The sequence below is a fragment of the Varroa destructor genome, unplaced genomic scaffold, assembly GCF_002443255.2.
Source record: "Varroa destructor unplaced genomic scaffold, Vdes_3.0 BEIS01000001.1, whole genome shotgun sequence".
In the NCBI taxonomy this organism is placed as follows: domain Eukaryota; kingdom Metazoa; phylum Arthropoda; class Arachnida; order Mesostigmata; family Varroidae; genus Varroa; species Varroa destructor.
The window spans coordinates 25,470,081-25,491,126 of NW_019211454.1; the positions used below are offsets into that span (position 1 = coordinate 25,470,081).

General features: G+C 41.7%; 1 protein-coding gene across 6 annotated transcripts in view; it reads right to left on the minus strand.

Moving 5' to 3' along the window:
• Positions 1 to 4,418: 4,418 nt before the first annotated feature.
• LOC111251060 (uncharacterized) overlaps positions 4,419 to 21,046 on the minus strand; it is a 145,744-nt gene continuing 129,116 nt past the window's right edge. For all 6 annotated transcript variants that reach the window (XM_086977396.1, XM_086977398.1, XM_022807267.2 and 3 more), the window contains 11 exons: positions 18,768 to 19,258; positions 18,138 to 18,516; positions 17,613 to 17,763; positions 17,048 to 17,419; positions 14,154 to 14,294; positions 13,402 to 13,692; positions 12,833 to 12,987; positions 12,441 to 12,510; positions 11,131 to 11,306; positions 10,169 to 10,342; positions 4,419 to 9,932 (listed from right to left, as the gene is read on the minus strand). In XM_086977396.1, coding sequence (XP_086833522.1) covers positions 9,848 to 9,932; positions 10,169 to 10,342; positions 11,131 to 11,306; positions 12,441 to 12,510; positions 12,833 to 12,987; positions 13,402 to 13,692; positions 14,154 to 14,294; positions 17,048 to 17,419; positions 17,613 to 17,763; positions 18,138 to 18,516; positions 18,768 to 19,258 — 2,485 coding nt within the window. In that variant the 3' untranslated portion in view covers positions 4,419 to 9,847. The remainder of the gene's footprint in view (positions 9,933 to 10,168; positions 10,343 to 11,130; positions 11,307 to 12,440; positions 12,511 to 12,832; positions 12,988 to 13,401; positions 13,693 to 14,153; positions 14,295 to 17,047; positions 17,420 to 17,612; positions 17,764 to 18,137; positions 18,517 to 18,767; positions 19,259 to 21,046) is intronic.

A 21,046-nucleotide genomic window follows, 5' to 3' on the forward strand; every position in this document is an offset into this window, starting at 1 on the left:
CCATGATGTTTCACCTGAGTTCCAACAATTTCAATCAGAAATCACAATTACACCCCTTGTTGAATAAATGCTTAAAATATCGTATTGTTTGTTAACACTTTCTATGTGGGAACCAGAAAAGTTCTTTTATACATACTAAAATATTCCATCAATTCCTAACAAATTCGGCAAAATCATCATTTTACTTTTAAATAGTAAAAATGCGAAAATTAAAGAAAAAACTTTATGGAAAGACGATATTTGAAATCAATCTTTCGTAAGCTGGTAACGGGCATCGAGAAGATCGTCGAAAAATAATCAAGCTATTCAAACGAGTAATATGCCTTGGGAAAACTTCCCTTGGAGAAATGTGGTGGAACGCCCACTCCAGAATGGACATTGAACGGCCTAGGAAGACGACTCTGTTGTATGTTTTGACTCAGATAACCGAAAATGAACGATCTTCAAGTTAATTTTCACTTAGGAGATATATAGTCGATTTAATCGGTCATTAGAAGAATGTGAGGCTCGACCTGATGCAAACAATGGGTAGAAACATTTGCATTGTTGAAGTTGCTATGCTTGCCAAGACAGCCATTCAATTCAAGCAAGTTGGCTGTGAAGACATATCTTGAGCTTTCCACGACAGCGTACATAGAAGCTAAGAAAGGTAGCTTGAGTACATTTGTCATGGTCACGATACAGGCGTGTTATATTTAGCTCTGTAGTAAACTGCTTCTACACTTTCTCTGGTCGTCATAATAGCGGTGCTACATCGAGTGCCATCATAAACATGATATCAGTAGATTCCCTAGTTAACGAAACACGATCCTTCCGTAGGTAATTGGCGTTCATTAATCTTCTTATTTTGGTCTAGTCGTCGTTTATTGTAATAATAATAAACTCCCAAATAACCTCAGAATCAAAATCGGAACTCGGTAAGCAAGGGAAAATATAGTCATATCGGCACGTAGAGCAAACAGTGTAACGAAGGCGCAATGGCCTGACAACTCCACGGCAAAATTTACCGCACTGTACGGAAGGTAAAATTAGGATAACGTAATGACGGTTTCCGACATAACGTGATTTGTACAAAGACATGGATCATTTCATACCTACCCTCTTCCGCAAAGCCATGTAAGTGAGCAGCGTGCGAAGTATGCTTTGATCTGAGGTAGATTTTGATTGTATCAGTCATGCCTTCGTACTGCGTGTGGTCATTTAATAGATCTGAACATTATCTGATCTGACTCTCCGTGATTACAATTACGTACGTGCGGCATTTAATAGTCATTATACACGCATCAAGTCTGGACCCAATATCGGATATCTTCAAAGGTGCTTTGGTACTCCTGTCAACATCCAGTTCGTTAGGCAGTCTACAGGTGGCGGAATATGAAGAATGAGGTCGTTATGACAGCATTCTCGTGTAATTGTGTTTTAACCTGAGTCAGTAAATAGATGATGCGAGAAATCGACACTCTACTTCTAAAAACCCCCTTGGATAAGAAGGCAATCATCCCCTTCTCAAGATATCTATGAGGCGTTCAAAGAGCTACAAAGAGCACTCTTAACGTAAACAGCCGTTACTTCGGAAGAAACATGACGTTTTTTTTTTTCATTTCACATTTGATAGACACGTTATGGATGGAAGAGTTGGCCCGAATAGTTGATTGCAGTAATCTTTTCAGGGACGGGCTGAGCTAGCGAATAAACGATAACTTCAGAATGCTTTTGATATACTCACGACACTCATTAAAGAAAAAATACTGAAACAACATTCGTTAGTCGGATCCAGATAGGCCGCGGCTCTTACTGTAATCCCTAAAGCTCTTTAGTGGATATTTTTTAAAGAATATGTGCCTACCGCTTAGCTCGAGCCTACTGTTTTTTGCAATCATATGGCTAGCTGAGGCATAATTCGAGGCAGGCTCGGTTGGTTTACGTTGCTATAATCAGGTGACTAAAAAAGAGCGCTGATAATTAGGCCCTTGCATTTTATCTTACCTATTCTGACATCTGTGCTGCATATTAAAATTAACACTCGCGTTTGAAACAACAGATGTTGAAGAGGCGTCTGGGGCAATATGCCATCTGGTACTTGTAAAGTTAAGTGTGGAAATTTTAGCAGTTAGCGATGCTCAGCTCATTTGTTTAGCCATAGCTGCTTTGCCTGTCGTTCACGCGTGCCAAGGAGTGTCGACGGATCCGTCAACGTCGCGTCACGTCGTTGGCCAGCCAGTCACAAGAGAACGTTGTTTACCATGCACCGATTCCATATATGTATGGATATGGTGCACAAAACGAGGGAGGCCACCATTCGCATCGCGAGGTGAGTGATGGACTGCGAGCACGAGGATCGTTCACGCAAACGCTCTCCGATGGACGAACCAGAACCATCGAGTACATTGCTGATGAGAAAGGCTTTCGGGTAAGCTAACCTTCGTAAAGTACGCAGCGCTGACGTGGATTTTTTGTTGATTTCGTTTTGCTCTCGATTCTACTATTGAGCATTATATTAGATCTTCTAATCGATGGGTTCGATTTTGACTAAGCTTACTGTGTTGCTCAAGATAGGTTCAGTCTGCGAAGTGAAGGAGCTATGCAATATCGTCGACAGAGACCTTTAATCTTCGCTTTAAGTGAGGATGTTATTCCATTGTAAAAGCGGATTATTTCGGGGTATAGTTGCACAGAAATGACCTATCCTCAGTGGTAACAGCTGCGAGGCGATATTACCTGCTCCATGGCTATCACGAGCTGGCCCTGTCCCTCTTTCCATAGGGCCCAAAGGGCAAAATATGTGCATAGCGAAATAGTTCGAACGTCGAAAGTAGAATTTCGAAGCTCCGATGTTAGACGTGTGCTTAGATCGGCGCATGTTGCAATCTTTCTATCACCTTCAACAACTTCCACGGTGTGAACAAGTCCTCACATCCTCAGTATGGTATCAAGAACTAGGCCCTATTACGAGTTCTAATCAGACTGAATCTTACTGGACCTATCTGAAGTTTCTCTAGCAGATGACATAGCAACCAGGTGCCATGGCAGAAATTTCGTTGAATGTTCATGGTCGGCACGGTAACGCACTGAAACGTATATCGTTCGCGTGCTATGTTACCACTGTTAATGTGCACCGTGTCACCGTAGTTATGAATAACTATAGAAAGTTCTGCACATTTCTGCTATGGCAAAAAAAATACAGCATGATAACGCTTTACGTTATGATATGATAATTATGATTGTGAGTCTCATATTAATGCTTTTATTTACTGTGGAAAGTTGCTTCGTTGGCTCTGACATATGCTTGGGCTTTATGTTACGATTGATTTATGATGCAGTATTGGCCTCGTCGTTTCTTACATTGTCATGCCCGGAATAGTATACCGAAGAAATATTTCGTCTGCTTGACGCATGGCTCAGTCCAGCATCATTGCGCCACCACTAGCTTTGATTTTAAACTAATGACCGCGTAAACTGAACATGACGAGAGGTATTGCGTCAAGTTATCTAGCAGCGTTTAGCTGTTTCGCTTAAAATGTTACTACGTACTTTTTATCATAAATGACACTCAAATATTTATGATCCATATTCGATGACGTATTACAGGTACTAGCTATGAGGGATGTTTACCACGACCCGAACGCTATCCCGTCTCCGAAGCCAACGGTCAAGCCAATTAAGGACGAAGCCATACCGCGATGGAATCCCGTGCGCAGGAAACCCAGAGAGGGTGCGCAAAACTCAGTCTGAAAGTGCCAGGGCCCTTTATGGTGAAAATAATTGAAATAATTTTTGCAAATGGCTGGCGCTATACATAGTCATTCGATCAATCGGAAAGCTGCCAGTGTTTCATCTTCAGATACTCGTTCGGTGCTTCAATATGTAATTGAGCTTTCTTTCACTCACTCGTCGTTTTTCATTCCGGAGAGACCAACAAGTACTTGGACTCTCGGACATCTTCTTCAAATTGAAAAGAGTCGCAAGGGACATCTCTATTGCTCCAGGCTTAATAGATTAAGAAATATCATTTCAACAAACGTGTCGATTCGAAATGCAATATGGCACTAAAATTCAGTGTAACCAACGTCGTTGTTCGCATGCTTTTCTGCAAGCTTGCTTTTTTTTTTTGGTTTGTTCTTCTGCTGGGTGAGGAACATCGTCTTGGAAGATCCCGGTACTGGGTCCCCCCATTGGAGAATTGCTTGCAGCGTGCTATAAGGCGCCATGTTAGCGAAATGTTTATTATCGGACATGTCGAAAACAGGGACATCAAATACAACATCTAAAGCTGCGTTAATAAATATACTTTGGTAATCGGAATAAGCTTTGTTTGGTAAATTCCACTTCTCGAAGCCCCATAGCATCCTGACTCTAGCGTCATGTATCGATTACAGTATAGGTCCTATAGCCCTATAAAATATAGAGAATCAGCAATATTAACAGTAGAAAATGACCAAAAGTGCTTTATTAATAATCATGTTTAATACTTGATGCAAAGATTGCAGTAGCGACAAATCGTGTTGAACCTTTACTTCAATCGATGTATATATATATATATTATAAAAAGTTATATTTCATATATGTAACAGTGCCAACACCAACGACAGTGGGACGTCTTTCAATGTTTTTTTCTCTATCGCCGGCATATAAACGCGCATCAGTAATTTCGACGCTTTTTCTCACTATCGCTCTATAGGAGGTTTCGTAACACGTTTCATGGTTCAATATCCTGTCTATATTGTTTCGTTAGATGGCTGGCTATTGTTTTTAATTTCGTTTGTAGGTGCTTTTTATGAGCTCGGCACATGACGCTATACTATGTACACCGTCCTTCGCTGCTACACCGTTGCTTAACTTGATGTGTACAAGAAGGGTACACCTTTTGTCTTGTCTTGTCTCGTCGACGTATAATCTATCTAATCATGTCTAGCGCGCTTCCATCCGAAGAAGGACTAGACTTTTTTACGACGGCTGGCTATTTGATTGTAGTTATTTGTAAATCGGGGGTGAAAGTTTGAATGCGCGAGTTAGCAAAACACTTCGAGGGGTAGTGCGCGTGCAGATGTGCGCCACCACGATCGCTTCGACCTTAGCGTCGTCATTTATCGTTGTAATTATTTTATATCCATTGGCTGCGATTTGTGTTTGTCTCGAGGACCTTTACTCATCATCATGAAGGTTTTCACGAGATGAGATATGGGCACATATTTGGGTTTGTGTGGGTGTGTATATGTGTAGTTTAACTCGTCTAAGTTGATGCCGACAAGAAATGATCGTCCTGAAGGAGTTCTTTATATGCCTATGTCTACACGGGAGTAATCCAGAGATTGTGTAAAATGAAACAGGGTCACGCTTTGCGGATGCGGTCGTGGATGAAGTGTGGTGAAATTATATTGTTTATGCTGTGCCCATATGTAAATAATGTGATTGATATTAGGCTTGCAGTTTACTCGCAACCGCTTTTATTAGAGATGTAAAACATGTGGGAACTCTATCTGCGAAGACCGCATTGAGACGTTTTTCGTAGGGGCGCAACCGTTTTCGCACGTCCCTTCGCGAGAACCCAGCTCAAATTTGAGGACCAAGCACTGAAAATTTATATTTTGATTTGATGCTGTAAAATGTTTTGAGCCTTTTCGTACATACCGCCCCATCAATTACGTCTGCTATGTTTGTTTGTTTCTTATTTTTTAGTCTCCTGTTTTCTTGGGCTGTTTGTTTGTTCTTAACGAGCCTGCAACTTACGCTCCATTGTCGTATATAACAATTTTTACGAGTGTCTTTCCCTTCTTCCCCTGTTATCGCGTACCTCATAAGTCGATATGGTATTAGTTCGTTTTAAGTCATTCATATATATATATATATATATATATATATATATATACATCAGTAAAAGACTTCGACTGTGATTCGTAGTGTTTTAACATTGTTAAAGGGCAGTTTTAGCTTTTTTGTATGTACTTGATCGATTATTATGACTGAATATATTTCATTTATTATTTGTTGCTGTTTTACTATGAGTATTATCTTCGGTCGTACTCATTGTTAGGATAATTAGTTGTCAATATTAGTTATTAAGCAGCTTTTTTGTAAAGTGTCGATACGGGACGACCGCTAAGCTGATAGACCGTGGGTGCAATTTTTTCGTGTTTATTTCTAAACGAAATTAGTTAGCGTAGGTGTCGTGTTGTAAAGCGGCATGTTCAGTACGACTCGAGATATTATACATGGGTCTTTGGGTCGGTATTCCGACTTACCTGTGTATCCAGTAAATGATGTGCTAAACACGTTTACTGGATGCACCGGTACGTTAAATCACAATAAGCACATTAAAAATGTGCTTATTGTGATTTAACCCGCCGGCGACGTACAACATCATCACGAACGGCAAGAAGTATAAACTTCTTCACCGTTTGTTTCATCTGATTTTTACTTGAACTAGTGCGATCTATATAGCACGCGTAGCGGATAGACCGCCGTGGCGTATGTGAAATTTCACTGAGTCACCGGTTGAGGCTATGAACATATCTTGCGAGGGTTGGATAATAGCTGGTAATCTATTCGTGTGTATATGTGAGTCTTCTTGTTGCTGCTGTCTGCGTTCCCATCAATCAATAATCACCTCGTGTATGCGAGGACCTGAATGATGAAGATTATTATAATTTTTAGTTGAACTTTTGTCAATCCCTTCCTTACCTCTTGCCTACGTACAGAAAATCCAGCACAATTTACAACTGTGTAGTTATTCTATCTATATATAGATACGTGATATATCTATATATGTATACCACCTATCTGCTTTCAGTGGATAAAGATCGAAAGGTGTGTCCTCAGCTGTCGTTGTCGTGACACCGTGCCTGTCATACAATGGTGAAATAATTAGCCATTGCAACAAATCCTAGGGTAGGTAGTAGTAGTAGTAGTAGTAGTAGTAGTAAGAATTGATATAATATGAAAAACGTGCGATTCTAGCCAGCTATCTTGAACAGTACCTATGACCTGGTGTTTGTGAGCAGAATTTTATGGTGGGGTCATATGTTATAAATCATTTCCAAAAAAACGCTGCAGCTACATCTGTGTAGCTACTACGTACGTATAGTAGTATTATATGTCTGCAGTTACACTGTTCAAGGAAAATGTAGATAATAGACTGATACGTTTTTGTTCACCTCTTTCTTTTCGGTTAAAGTTTCATTTGCTGGTGAGCGAACGTCATATACGGTCGGAGAGCTTTAAAAAGACCCCAAATTTTACCCTGTACAATGCAACAATTTGAACATTTCCATGAGATAAAAATTTCCCTTAGAGGTAAAATGACTACATAGACTAGAATCCAATTTAGGGAAAATCGGGAGACAAACAGAAAAAGCTTAAGCGGTAACTCATAGATAGGGGACACAAAATAGAACATTAAAATATATAACCCGTGATAAAAATATGAGACCCAAATCGCGTTATGTTTCAGTAGTCTTTTAGAGTTTTTCTGCGTTTTTTTTTCCCAACGAACCTCTATAAAAACCGCTTCAGTGGATTTTCTTCGTCGATCTTTTTTTCTACTTATTAACATATATTGTTACGGAATACTCCTTTTTTTTTCCTTTCTCCTTTTCGAAAATGGGCTTTGCGCGACAAAACGACGGCAGCAGCCTCCGAAAAAAAATCTCCCCAACGAAAAATTAGAAGCAAGGAATACGTAAGAACGGCTAAGGAAGTTGCATCAACTAAATGCATTTCCGTTGACGGTTGCAATAATTAGAGCCACGTTTCAAAGCATAACTCAAGTCTAAGTTGACTCCTATAGAATTTGCTGGTAAAATCAGATAGTCTGGCGGTTATTTAGAATCGAACAGCCACTTCAGTCCTATAATAATGTCTAGTATAACAGCTATTATAGGCTATAGGTCACGATAAGTTATTATAATACGTTACTGGTATTAATTGAAGCAGTTCCCGTTCGTCAAAGGCGGCCTATACTCCAATAATAATGAACTTGTATGATTTGATTGGTAATTTTTGTTTTCTTCATTGTCCGAATATGATGATCATGACGAAGATTAGTAAGTATTGCTGCCTTTCAGGATTATTGCCGTACTTTAATGCGTTCGATGGGTCGTAACGTCACACATTTACTTAGCTCGATTACTACCGTTGTCAATATTTGTGGTAACTTGAACAACGATCGTAAATAAGTAATTATATTATTATTGCTATGATATTATATATACAAGTGACAGAACGGTAACAATGGCCAACGGTATTCGGTACATTGAGAGTTCGCTGTATGAAATATGAAGGGGCTATCTGGTTGCTGGAAAGCTGCTGGGGCGTAGTTGTCGAAGGGCCTCCTCCATCTATAAAAAGTATCTTGCTGTTGATGGCTAATATGCCCCCCGAATGCTAGTGCAATTATTGGCGATCGCATATAGAAACTCATTACGTTGCTATTGGCATACTTATGAAATCAATTACTGTTCAAAAACTGCAATCGTGCTCATCAACGTTCTTCTGTTAGCAAAGGGCGTTGTAAAAAAAAAATCAGTTTTTTTCCCACGTCCCCTTGGCTAATGTCTACAAAGATATGTCAGCGTATATATATAATAGCTTTTTCATTGTCATAATATTTTGGTTTTAGTAATAAGTTATCGATAGGCATCTTCGTCATCATGACGAACTGTTTAGTATGATAGAACAACAGCGATAATGACAGTAACAAGTTTGCTCCATAAATTGGTCTGAGCTGAACCCGACGTATCACTTAGGACTTTATTGCCTTACATTTATGGTCGTTGCGATCAGTTACTTTGAGCTGATATCCGATCAAGCTTTAATTATCGGTAATGTCTATCAGATATCCTTATTTGATACTCAGCTATTACCATTATCAGGCAAAGGAAAATTTTATTTAACTGGAAAGTCTGCACAGGTCTATGCTGTAACGTTATCGCCGGATCGTCGCTCGTAATATCCTGTACGTGGCATAAGTGATGTTGCATTTCTCTCTATTCAATTGACGGGGCAAAAAGGTAACAATGGTTCCGTTGTAACGAATCCTTTACAGCATTTTCATATCGTCACTGTATCTGTGCATCTGCATAACGCGGTCTCCTCGAGTGCCCGCTTTGATTTTCCCAGGGTTAATTCATATCAAGAAGTGCTATGTTCCATTACTGCTCCTTAGTTGTCCTCAAAAATCTGTCGCCGCTACGACTCGTGGACCTCAACGAAAATTCAAACTGACCACTGAGTATAGGCCCGATTGGTTGTAGTGTTGAGTTCAACTTTTTCCTCAGGAAATATCAATGGCCTTGTCTTAAAATTCCAACTTGCTCGCCGTAATCGATGAAAAGGAGCGAAAGAGGGGCTTCTGATCTTCAGCCGTCACGTATGCGCTATTTGGCTGGGCATGTGTGCGATTGATTCGAGTAGATGAATTAAGTATGGAACTGGGCATGTCTGCGTGTGGGCCGTTCGAAATTAAATGAATGCTAACGCGCCATCAGTTCGGCACTCACAACCATCGAATGAAAAAAAAATGTGTTGCGAGGGTTATTGGCAAACAAGAAGATCATCACCCACCCAACATGAGGATGAATGAGTCAATGATCTAAAGAAAACGGATGATTTTATTGACTCCCTTTAGCGAATCACTACACAGCCATCATTCACTGCTGCTGTTATCAGTGGGTCCGTGGTAAATTAAAGGAAAAAGGGAGGGAGAAGCAGAATATTGCTTCCCGTTGGTGGGTATTGGACGGTAAGGCTTCTTTGGTTTTGAACAGAAGTTAGTTAGTTAGTTTGTTTCTCTGTGGATTAAGTGGACGTGCCGACGGAAGTGGGTTTAGCTGTTCTGAAGGGAACAGGCCCGCTAGACATTGGTCTCGTCCTTACATGTGGAAACAATAGAGGCCGCCAGCTGAATTAACTTGCGCAGACTTTTGCGGCTCCCGCCACTGCAAAGCATAAAAACACAAGGCGTGCAAAATTGTTAGCTAATGTAGAAAAAGAAGCCCATTTGGGTAGTTCAGTTGTCACCGAAGTGGATCAATGATGATAATAATATGATATGTATTTAGAGGAAACTAACATGGATGGTGGCATAGTGAAAATTAATCCCATACCCATACACCAATAGCAATGTACCATAACTAAAGTACCAACAGTATGGAAATTTTTTGGTTCTGCTTACGCCTTTCCTGCTTTGCGGTACTTCTCAAATTGTGTCCAAATGTTTTTAAGAAGCGTCCCAACCTCCTCCAAGTTGTATTCCTCCACCATATCCTGAATGGTACGTCCAAGTGCGTCCTCACGGCCCATGTTTGCTCCCCACGCCAACAGCGTTTTTACACAGTCAGCGTGGTTGCTGCGAACGCAATCACGGCGCAGACAATCACAAAAAACACATAACCCCACATAACGTCAACGATTTCTGTCCACATCCTGAGCTTATGTACAGGTAATTTACGAATTTGTACTGCAATGGACATTGTGTTTCAAAGTGTATATAGGCAACGATAGTTGAAATTCTCGTTAACAACGTATGTATCTATTACAGAAGCGTATTCGGCTGACGGCTACCAACAGATCTAACGGTAATACGGAGATACGATTGTTTCAACTGATGCATTCCGTATTGGCTTTTCGACCCGTGAACGGCGTCTCGCCTTTGAGCACAAGTTGGCAGCAGACGATTCGTTATCGATCACATCTCATTAGGAAATCCTTTAAAATTTTATATGCATCATTGTTCTGTTTGTTTCGTAAAGCTGAAATACATTCGGAGAGAACAATGTATTCAGAAGCTTATAGACGATTGGGCGTTTCGAAAAATTGGTCCTGTCCCATAATGAAAAACGGCTGTTGAATGTAGGCGGCTAAAAATAAAATCCAATCTATTGTACTTTGGCACAACAAGAACGTAGCTTAGTATTTAAATTTATGATTGCAGAGACCAGCAGGCGGGAAATCTATACATTTCCAAAAGTTCTCAGTCATATGCTGAAGATGCATTATTTCTGTTCGTGAAGGCTGCCTAGTCGAAACAGCGTATCCTATATGGAGCAAGCGTGTCGTACGAAACAAATAAGAGATGCAAGCTATCTAGTACGATCTAGTCGATCGTTGCGAATACCCTTATTTCTCAATACGTACTTGAGAGTGGCGAGATGTAGCGGTGTGAATCCGTCACTGGCTTCATTATCTACATCAGCGCCCATCTTAAGAAGGACCTGTAAGCACGGCTCGTTTCCATTCATTGCCGCTACGTGCATTGACGTATAGCCCGTCGGGTCCAACGCGCGTATATGTGCGCCCTCACTGCACAGGTACTGTTAACGAAATCAACATGTGTTAGCAGTAGAAGCTTCTGTTAAGTGTCGTCAGGAGACTGTGTGTATACACAACATGGATGAGATTAGCCAGGATCTAATGTTGAAGTACCGCGAAGTCAGCTACCACGTAACTTCCGAAGCATAAAAGCAATAAAATGCCATTCCAGAAATTCACTTCTCGCAGTTATTTCCATCTGGGTACCGCTAGTATAAATATATCGTAAATGCGTTCGGCAACCAGCTGACAGCCAAGATCAGCACTTACGTTCCTTCCTTAAGATTTCCTAGGCTACTAGCAACGACCGGATGTCATTACGGCACGATGGTACCTTTGTTATTGTTTTTATATTGCAGACATTGCCAAAAACACATGTCGCACAAGGCGGAGTTGAGTTATACTCTGAGCGAGAGACTTGAAAGGTACATATTTCGAAATGAGCTGAGTTTTATTCTATCGATAGATCTTTCAAGTTCTAAGATCCGAAAAAATACTTGTCGCTTCCGGCAGAGGTCTGGGGCCATAACTGCTCAGTTCGTGTTAGATGCACACTAGTAGCGATACATTTCGACCTTCGAATATGGTTGTTCAGCTTTGAAAAATAAACACCACACAAATAATTCAAATTGTCATCACATATGATTAAACTACCATTGCAGCCAATATCACAGTCGGCAGCGAGACCTGATATTTGACAAGGCTCAGGGCCTTGTCAGATACCAGTTGCAGTATCACATGCACTTCTTCGCCAACCGCAGGCCACACTTGATTTTCATATAATATTTTAATAAATGATATAGTAATAAAATTTGGATGTCCTCCATATTTTCATCTAATGGATTCCCGCGCGTGAGGAAGCTAGTGGGATCTTTTCATTGGCGAAGGTCTGTGCCATCGAAAACAAAGGCCACGGCGATAAGGGCGAACGTTGAGGTTGGACTAAGGTTAGTTGCGGTATCACTGTTCGCACACAGCTACGGATTCTCACTTATTTCTATCGCCAGATATTGTCATACAATGGTCGTGCAACATATTGCTAAGTGAACGTCAGCTGTCGATTTGATTTTTACGACACACTGTGTATATATTGAGGTACGATAAATCGCTCATAGTAAGGCGTCAAATTTGCTGACCTTTACAATGTCGGTATGCCCGTTCGCGGCAGCTAAATGTAGTGGAGTCCAACCCCGCTCGTCCACAGTTCTGAAACCAGCAACAAATAAAATTGACAATCTAACGCGGGAACGTATGAATTACGACATTATGCGTTGAGCTTGCCCGAGATAGCCTATGCCTTTCCAATCAGAAAGACAAATTCTTGAAGTTCTTGAAAATGAGATTTACTCGCGCCCAACTAATCCGAACCTGGGATTCGTAGTTCCAGATTGGATTATATATATTCTTAAGGGAATTTGACATTTTTCGATTGAAATGGAGAAGTATTTGGTGGCTAATAGGGTATTGCAAACTAAAAATGACCCGTTTAGTGGACAAGCCACGCATTGTTATTGCACTATATACTCACTCCATTCGTTTCTTATCCCGGCGAATCAGGAGTTTGATGACATGTAGGTCGCCCGTTTTGGCGGCATCATGGATGCTCAGGCGGGAGAGATACTCTGCCTCACTCATCTTCTTATACGTTGGTCCAATTCCATAGTCGCCTTCGTCGATTTCGGGCTGTAGCCGATCATCAATCGTATACGCATCAACGCGCGGATCGATAGCGAAAAGAATAAGACGATACCAAAAAAAAAAGCACATCATTTAGCTGTGCCAATGCTTTCTTCATACACTCCTGCTGACGTTTAGTTCGGCTGGGACATAAAGGGCTTCCACTGGAGATCCTCGATACGAATAAAATCTAGCATGTAAGCGTACCTAAGCCTGACTATCGACTCGAAATCAGCGCGACGATTCGGATGGGTCGAGTACAGCTTTGCTGAAACGCTCATCGTTCATTAGAAATTCGTGTCCTCCTGCACGCGAGCCGTCTTATATTGCTAAGCATTACCTAGATGTACACGTGGTTACGCACGCGTGTGCATATACATAGATACGATGCTATGATTAGTAGTATATTTTCAAGCGCACCTTGGCCGTGTGCAGCTTATCCCCGAAGTCGCAATCAAGCGAATGTTGAACGCCGAGTGTCGGAGTGGATGACGAGAGGCGCTTTTCCCGGCCTCCAGCTTGTTCGCGTTCACGGTCCGACTCGCGATCTGTCGACGTCTTCGACGGTTTGCGCTCGCGTCCGCCTGGAGGTGCGTCGTTAGCGTTGTCACCAGCGGTGCAGCGTTCCTGATCTTCTTGAGGTTTCCGAGGTCCGTCAGCACCCTCCTCAGAGTCGGACCTTTTTTCCATACTTGAATTCGTTGAAAGAACCTGCACTCGAATCAAAGCAGTATTCTTACTTGATTACTACGCATATTCTGACTGCTTTGCTTCTGTTCTTCCTTTCTATGGGCTGTAACGTTCCATCGCGCAGTCAATAATTATCTAGATCTATAGTTTAAACATAACATATGACTGGTTATAGTTAGGGTAAATTCTATAGAAATTTCGTAATTGTCGCAGACGTCCAGTAATTAGCTCCTATCGTGTGTCTTTTTTCAGCACATTACTAACACTTATAAGAGTAATACTGAGGCAGTCAGCCACCAAGTTCTTTGAGCTTGTAAACATCAGACGTTGGTTGTCAAAGACGGGGGAAGCAGCAAAAAGCAGATCAGGAACCTCCCATTTCGTCTTAATGTGTTTTCTGCCCTAATGTCGTTTAACCGCCTGGGCGTGCTGTACTAGTAGTTCTAGGAACATAGGTACAGTGTGCGAGGGCAAACGGTTACCTTGGATGGAGAAGCAGTCCCTCCAGTGGAACATCCATCGCTGCCCTTGTTCGATCGGGTATCGGTGCTGAGGGCCCTCGTCAGAGAAGGGGACACAGGAGAGCGGTCTGTTAGCTGGGGGCTTCTGCACTCTGAGATCGCCTAAAAAGATAACCGTAGCGAGTCCGGCAAAGATACGAGCATAATAAACATCATCTGCCACCATTTATCATGAAATTTGGTTTGTCCTTAAAAATAATGTGATTTGAATTTGCACTCGATGTAGATCCTTCTGTTCTCGGAAAACTTTGTATAGGGGAAGGGGTAGAGAGCGATGCTTGTAGGCACGCTGCACGCGTCGAATTGGACGGCCTAAGCTAGAAGAAGAACTGACTGAAAAACTGAGCGGCATCAAAAGTCTACGTTTTGCTTCGCCTGCTAGGTCAACAATCTTTTTGCGATTGCTTAAGGTCTGCTGACCTTGCCGAGAGAAGCAGAAGGCACGCCGACACCTCGATGCAACTAATCGCAATTACCATATAGGCGAGGTCACTCCTACTTTATGGAAGAAACTATCAGTGCAGACGCATCAGCCGTCTAAATCAACAATCGAATATCAAACTTTGGTGTTTCAAAGCAAAGATTTGATACCCAAAGCGCGTCCTACAGTTAAATGCTTTCTGTTAGCGGTGTTTCATTGCTATTTAGCTCATGTCTCTGTCGTTCGTCTATATATATATGAATATAAATGTTGTCTTCTTCTGAAACGAAGCATTTCGTTTATGTGTGTGACTCTTTTCCTTTTCTGATTAGATCTATCGTTTTCACGTTCCGTAAATCAACAGTTACCTCTTAACGACAGTATTAGATATCCTCTACGTCTTGCGGCGTAACATTGCTTTGATAACTTTAGCCCTAATCAATTAATGCCTGCACAACGGTGATAATATCTGCGAAAACTTCCTCAATGATGTATCCAATTCGAGTAAATCGAAAGTCTATGTCCTAAATAAAACCGCATATCCTCATGTATGAGGCCGTTCAAATATACCGCGTACGCCGGCTGTACATCCTATATTTTTCAGTCATATACACTAATTCTCTTTCATTTATATTTATTCAACTATAATATATAAGCAAAAGGGCCGCACTTGATTGAAGAACTGTCTAGGAGGTCGCTTTTGCGAAACTGTTTTTACAGTGTTTTACGGCTGCACTACCATAAAGCATCTATATGCGTAATCAGGCTTCTGCAGCGTTCAGATTACGTTATTGCATACCTGTGGTTACCCCTTCTCTTTTTTCTGTTACGAGATACAAGGAGCGCACGGACCAAGTAAGCGAATTTGTATGTATGCGTGTGCATGCGTGCGTACGTGGCTCTTAACAATATAACCCGGGCAGGATGAATCTTTCTCGCCACCCATGACGCCTTGATTGAGAGAATTCTATGAAACGTGCTTTCACTTTACTTTTGGAAATTATAGAATAATACCAGTTTCGCACATGTTGTCAACGTCCCAACGCTACAATAACACAGTGGACTAGTGGCCTTTGTAGAAACAAAACATGGTTACAGCGTAGTAAAAAATGTCTTTGCGAATATTTCACAATGTATCTTGCAATATCAATCTGTTTAGCTGTACGTTCGATACAACTGAGGCCTGCCTAGGTAAGCATGCCTCAAAACAGTATCAATTGATCTGGTCGTAGAGAGCGCACTGGGAACGAGATGTCTGATACATCGTGGTGTGGGTTCGGATCCGAGCAGGGGACCGAGTCCCCCATGCTGGGAGTCAACTGTCTGATGAAGCATTTAACGACGGTGACGGACGTAAAAGTTCTAAAAGCTAATTGCTGCAACAGGTGACGACAATATCAGACCTAGAATTCGAAATATTATTTGATTGTAAAGGAAGTTACAATGAAAGGGTAAAATTTGCTGCATCTGCTGATGAAAACGCGAAGCTTCCGTAGCGGAAAGGTGTGCGCAAGTGTAGCCTTCTTTTACACTGTGCTGAAGTATAAGGTGCGCCCGCAAAAAGCAATACACTCTCAAAAACCTCTAATCCATAAAGTAATACGTGGATATTTTCACTGTCAAATGTTATAAAAAGTTTGTACAATTTAGAGCAAAACCATGAACTCGTTACGGCGGAGCGTTATTCAGGACACGGCTTTAAAAAATTGCTTCTGAACATGCTTCGACGTAATGATAAGGAAAATGTGGGAAGTACTTGGATGTAGTTTATTCTCGAAAATCTCCTTTTAAAGCTGTTAAATGTGTTTTATTAATCATTCAGACAATTTCCTGTTACTCAATGTAAATTCTCATAACTAGCACTTCGTTTACGGTTCTGCTGAATTCTCAAGTTGGTAACTAGTCAGAAAAAAAATATATGTTTTTGTATGGATGAGAGTTGTGGTGATTCAAACGCTTCATTGTCTTTGTCTAAGCATTTGTTCTTTAGGAAAAGACGAAAGTCAAGTCGTTGGGGAGGAAATAAAGAACTTTTCTGTTATCCAATTTCACCGAAGCTACATTGACCTTGTCAACGAGCAGGAGCAGATGAGCGGAGTACGAAGAGCATCCAGTGGATCGGTTCTTTTCTATAATTTGAGGCAAAAGATTGAATTCGTAATGAAAAGATAAAGAAAACTATATTTCCATTTTGCTAAACGTAGCTTTTATGAAACGATCGCCTGAAAAGATCAGCTTACGGGGTAAACAAGAAATACTAGTCTTAAGGTCAAAAAGCTATCGGCAAATTTTTGGTGTGGTATTCAGCAAATGGACAGGAATCTCAGCGAGTGCTATGAACCTTTAGCGTTTACAAATAATAACGTTTAGAGTATTCCAACATTTTTCTTAATATATCTTTTATTTATAATAGAATATGAATAAACTCACGTACCGAGTCTTTCTCAATGCAGGGGCTACTTCGGTCGTGGCAGTAGGGATTACTATGTGGAGAGGCGCCAGCAGGAGACGGCGACTGGGAAGAAGCCGCCAACGAGATGAGAGGCGTCAACGGTTCCACGGACGACCCCGCGTCCTGCAGATGCGTAGAACTCTCGCGAAGGGACACAGGGGTTTGCTCGCTGACACCAATGATTTCGTGGGTGGTTTCATGTGATAAAAGGCTTGTCGGTGGCCATACAAAATCGCCTCGGCTACGAAGCGCCAGCGGGGCAGGGACTGCTAGCAAGGTGTCCTGTAAGTCGCGAACGGCCAAGAGCCGTTGGGGCCATGATGTGGCCACCGGGCACGACTTAGTACGACCTACCTGCGCTCGACACAAAATAACGAAACGGTCTGGGTAAAATTGCTTAACCCACGCTGGAGCTCTTCATGTACAACTGAAATATTTTAAATGACTCATATACGTTCAGGCCTATCTGGCAATATTTGTATCATATGAAAATAAAAAAGCTTCTCTAGGCGTGTGTGAGCAAATAGTGAAGTAATTATAAACTGACCTTTTTTGAAGGTTTTGGCGTCTGCTGTTGCTTTGAGGACACATGTTCATTTTCGACCACATTGTCGTCATCATCGTCGTCGTCATCGTCGTCGTCATCATCCGAAACTGAGGCCAGCGCTCCAGACGTGCTCGAATGATCGCTACTTGAGCTAAGTTCCGTGCAGTAAATATCGATTTTCCGAAAAGACACGTAAGTGTATATAGTTTATGAGTAGTCAAAATAACACTGATAATTCTGTATCCTGTAATAAATACTGGCTCCTCAAAAACAGATTTAACTCTGCCTAAAAAGTAATATGATTAAAGTTAATCAGCCACATGTCAAATGTTACAAAGTAAATCACTTTGTAAATAAGCTCAATTGTCTACCAAAGAAAGGTTAAGTCAGGTAAAATTCCTACATTGGATGCTATATATCCCTTCGAAGCTATAGACAGTATGCTGCAATAAACAACATCATTTAGCAGTTGGGCAGCAGTTAACGAAAACATCTAAGTGATGAGTGAAAATTGATTAGGTTTACCTGGATGATGAACTGGATCGGCAGGTCCCCTCGCTATAACCAGTGTCCCGTGAGCGCACCGACGACATGGCCGTTCTTGAGGGTGACAACGCGGGGCTGGTTAATGCGTTCGATAACGAACGACGCACAACTGACGTCGAGCTAACTCCGCGTGTACGCGGACCGTGGCTTCCCACATGTGGCCCATGCCCCCCTGTGAGCGGTACTCCCCCCTGCGAGTTGGCCGCGTGCATGGCCGACGACGAGCGACCAGAGCCCGCCGTTGTCTCCTCGCAATGCCCACCCCCGCAACCCGATGATATGCCGGTCGTCCAGCAGCAGCTCGATGATGCCGAGCCACTCATAATGCTCACTTCGTCCCCCGAGAGCCAGGCTTCATCTGGAACAACGATAGCAACCAATGGACGAATCATGACGATGTATTCTATTAGAAATGTAGTGCTAAAACTACTATAAGCTAAGATGTTGCAATTAATACGACCAGCAAAAGCGAGTAAAGTCCATGTAATTATTATATTAAAAAAAACAAGGCCTGTCCTACGTTTATTGTTAATTATAAAAGTAGCGTTGATAGGTGTAATGAAACTATTATAAAATAACCGAGTAACATGTCTTGAGGCGGATACTTACCGCAGTTACCATAGTATTCAGGCGTTGCATATGGATTAGGGTGAGCGTAAAGGGTGGCAACCGACGCCCGCGTCGGGGTGGAGTAGATGTCGACGCTTGTAGAGCGCGTCTTCAGGCGACGCCGCTGGCTGTTACTGTCGAGGGTCCCGCCCGACGAATGTTGCGCAGAGTAGCTTCCGGGCAAGCCCTGGAGTGCCGTCTGACTAGGACCGTGGCCCAGAGGCCCGATCGGTTGCGGGTCGGGCCTTCTTTGAAGTACGCAGCTGGCTTCAAGATCAGGCTGGATCGAGAAGTTCCGTGTAAGGCGGCGCGATTGGCGGCGTAAGCTCGCCCGCTGCTGCAGCAGGTGGTGCTGGGTAAAAGTGCTACTTCTGCCTGGACCGTCGATTCCTTCTAATTCGATACCGGATTCAGGGTTGGCTAGCTTTGTACTCTCGATCTCTATAGGGGCTGAAGACTCGAAGTCGCTCGACCTCATCGCTACACGCGAACTGAAATACACAAAATACCATGACATATGAGCCACTAACAAACAAAAGCGAATCCCTAATGGGCTTGGCGGATAGGTATATAATTTAGCCGATATAAGGTGTTGAACAGATGCATGTTGTGAGTACAGAACTTCAAGATATGGTCATAAGAAGTTTACGACTTTTTATCAGTTAGCGAAACGTAACAGAAGTAAGTTAGGACGTAGCTTAATAAAGCAATGTTTTCGGATTTGTATATGCGCGAAAATTTGGCAATATTGGTTTTTAAGATATTTGTACTGGGTTCCGTATGATTTAATCATAGCCAAAACATGCTATGAAAACGGAGATTTGAGTCTTTGTAGCATTCAAGTAATATGTAGATTCAAATTATCAGGTTAGGGATATTAGCCTCGCTCGGTCTGGGCCGAATACACTCCGGTCTGTTTATTGCTTGCTCAGTCGTTCAACTCTCCCAAGTTCCGGTCGGATCCAGCACAAGTATAGCACCGTTGTTTTTGTCTTTAAAAGAATTTCTCGAAGTTAATGGCTGAAACATGTTTTATGTCTGCTTTCATATTTTTCGATTTTGTCAATAGTCTTTAATAGTTTTCAGTCGTTTTTCAAGCTTTAAATAGGGAAAAGCAAGAGCGGTTTGACCTGGTTAATATAGGTGTTAAGGCAACACAGCAAAAAAACAGTGAAGTAGAGACGTATAATTTAATTCATTAATATTGCGGTAAAAAAAATGTATTACTTTTTAATTTTTCTCTCGTATAGCATATCTAATTCGTGTGCTAGTCATCTGACGATGATCTAACGATTTTCCAGGACGAGTTATTTTGGTTTTCTTACGTATTTATCCGTGCTCGCGCTGACGGACCGCCTAAGGCGAGGGTCGTCGTAAGGCTTTTTCGTCCGTTGCGAAACCGTTACGCACGAGTTATACTAACGGTGTATGCTTAGTATTAACTTAAAGCCTAGTCCTAAAAATCCTTCTATGCTTTTCGTGAACACTTTATTTTTAGCACTAAATATAATGCAGACTCTTTAATAGTCCATTTAATTTCCTTAAATAAAACATGGCCGAATATGCTTCTATCGAAGTGCTTGCAAAACACGAAGAACAATTCAGAATGTTTTAAAATGGGCTTTCAAATCGGAGGTACAAAGGCGAGCAGAGCGCCACAGCGTCTTTACAAGTTGGCCTGTAATCAGTGACGTTGGATCAATACTTTTGTATATTTACAAATCCAGTACCTAAATGTGCCTCAAAACGGGCAAACTTGTTATTGCAAACATCAAACGCTCTCACGTTCAAACAACATCTCGCGTATGCCCACTGTAGCTCATTGCGCTAAAAATGCTCGTTATCTGTGGGAATTCCTATAACGATGTATCATTCATGCAGAACAAGCTACGTACTCTCCTATACCATTGCAACAGAAACTTAACTTGAAGCGCGTCAGGGTTTTGTCAACATATTAAAGGGCTGGCCAGATTGTAAGCAGGGTTCAATGCCGTCTGTAAAAACTCTAGATTTGCCCTGCTCTCGTTTTACTTTGAATATACAGTATTATGTAGATACGTACTTAAACAAAAAAATATTCCACGGTCACCATGTATACCACTGGACACTAGTTCGTCTTCCATAGAATTGCTTGACTTTTTGAACGTCATAATCATAGAAGAATTAGCTATAGACAATTAAGTTTCCTAACTGCAAACTAGCAGTTAAGGGGTCTTCTGTTCGTTGTTGCGAAAATCTCATCTACGCATGGAATAAAACATCCACAGGAAACGATTTAT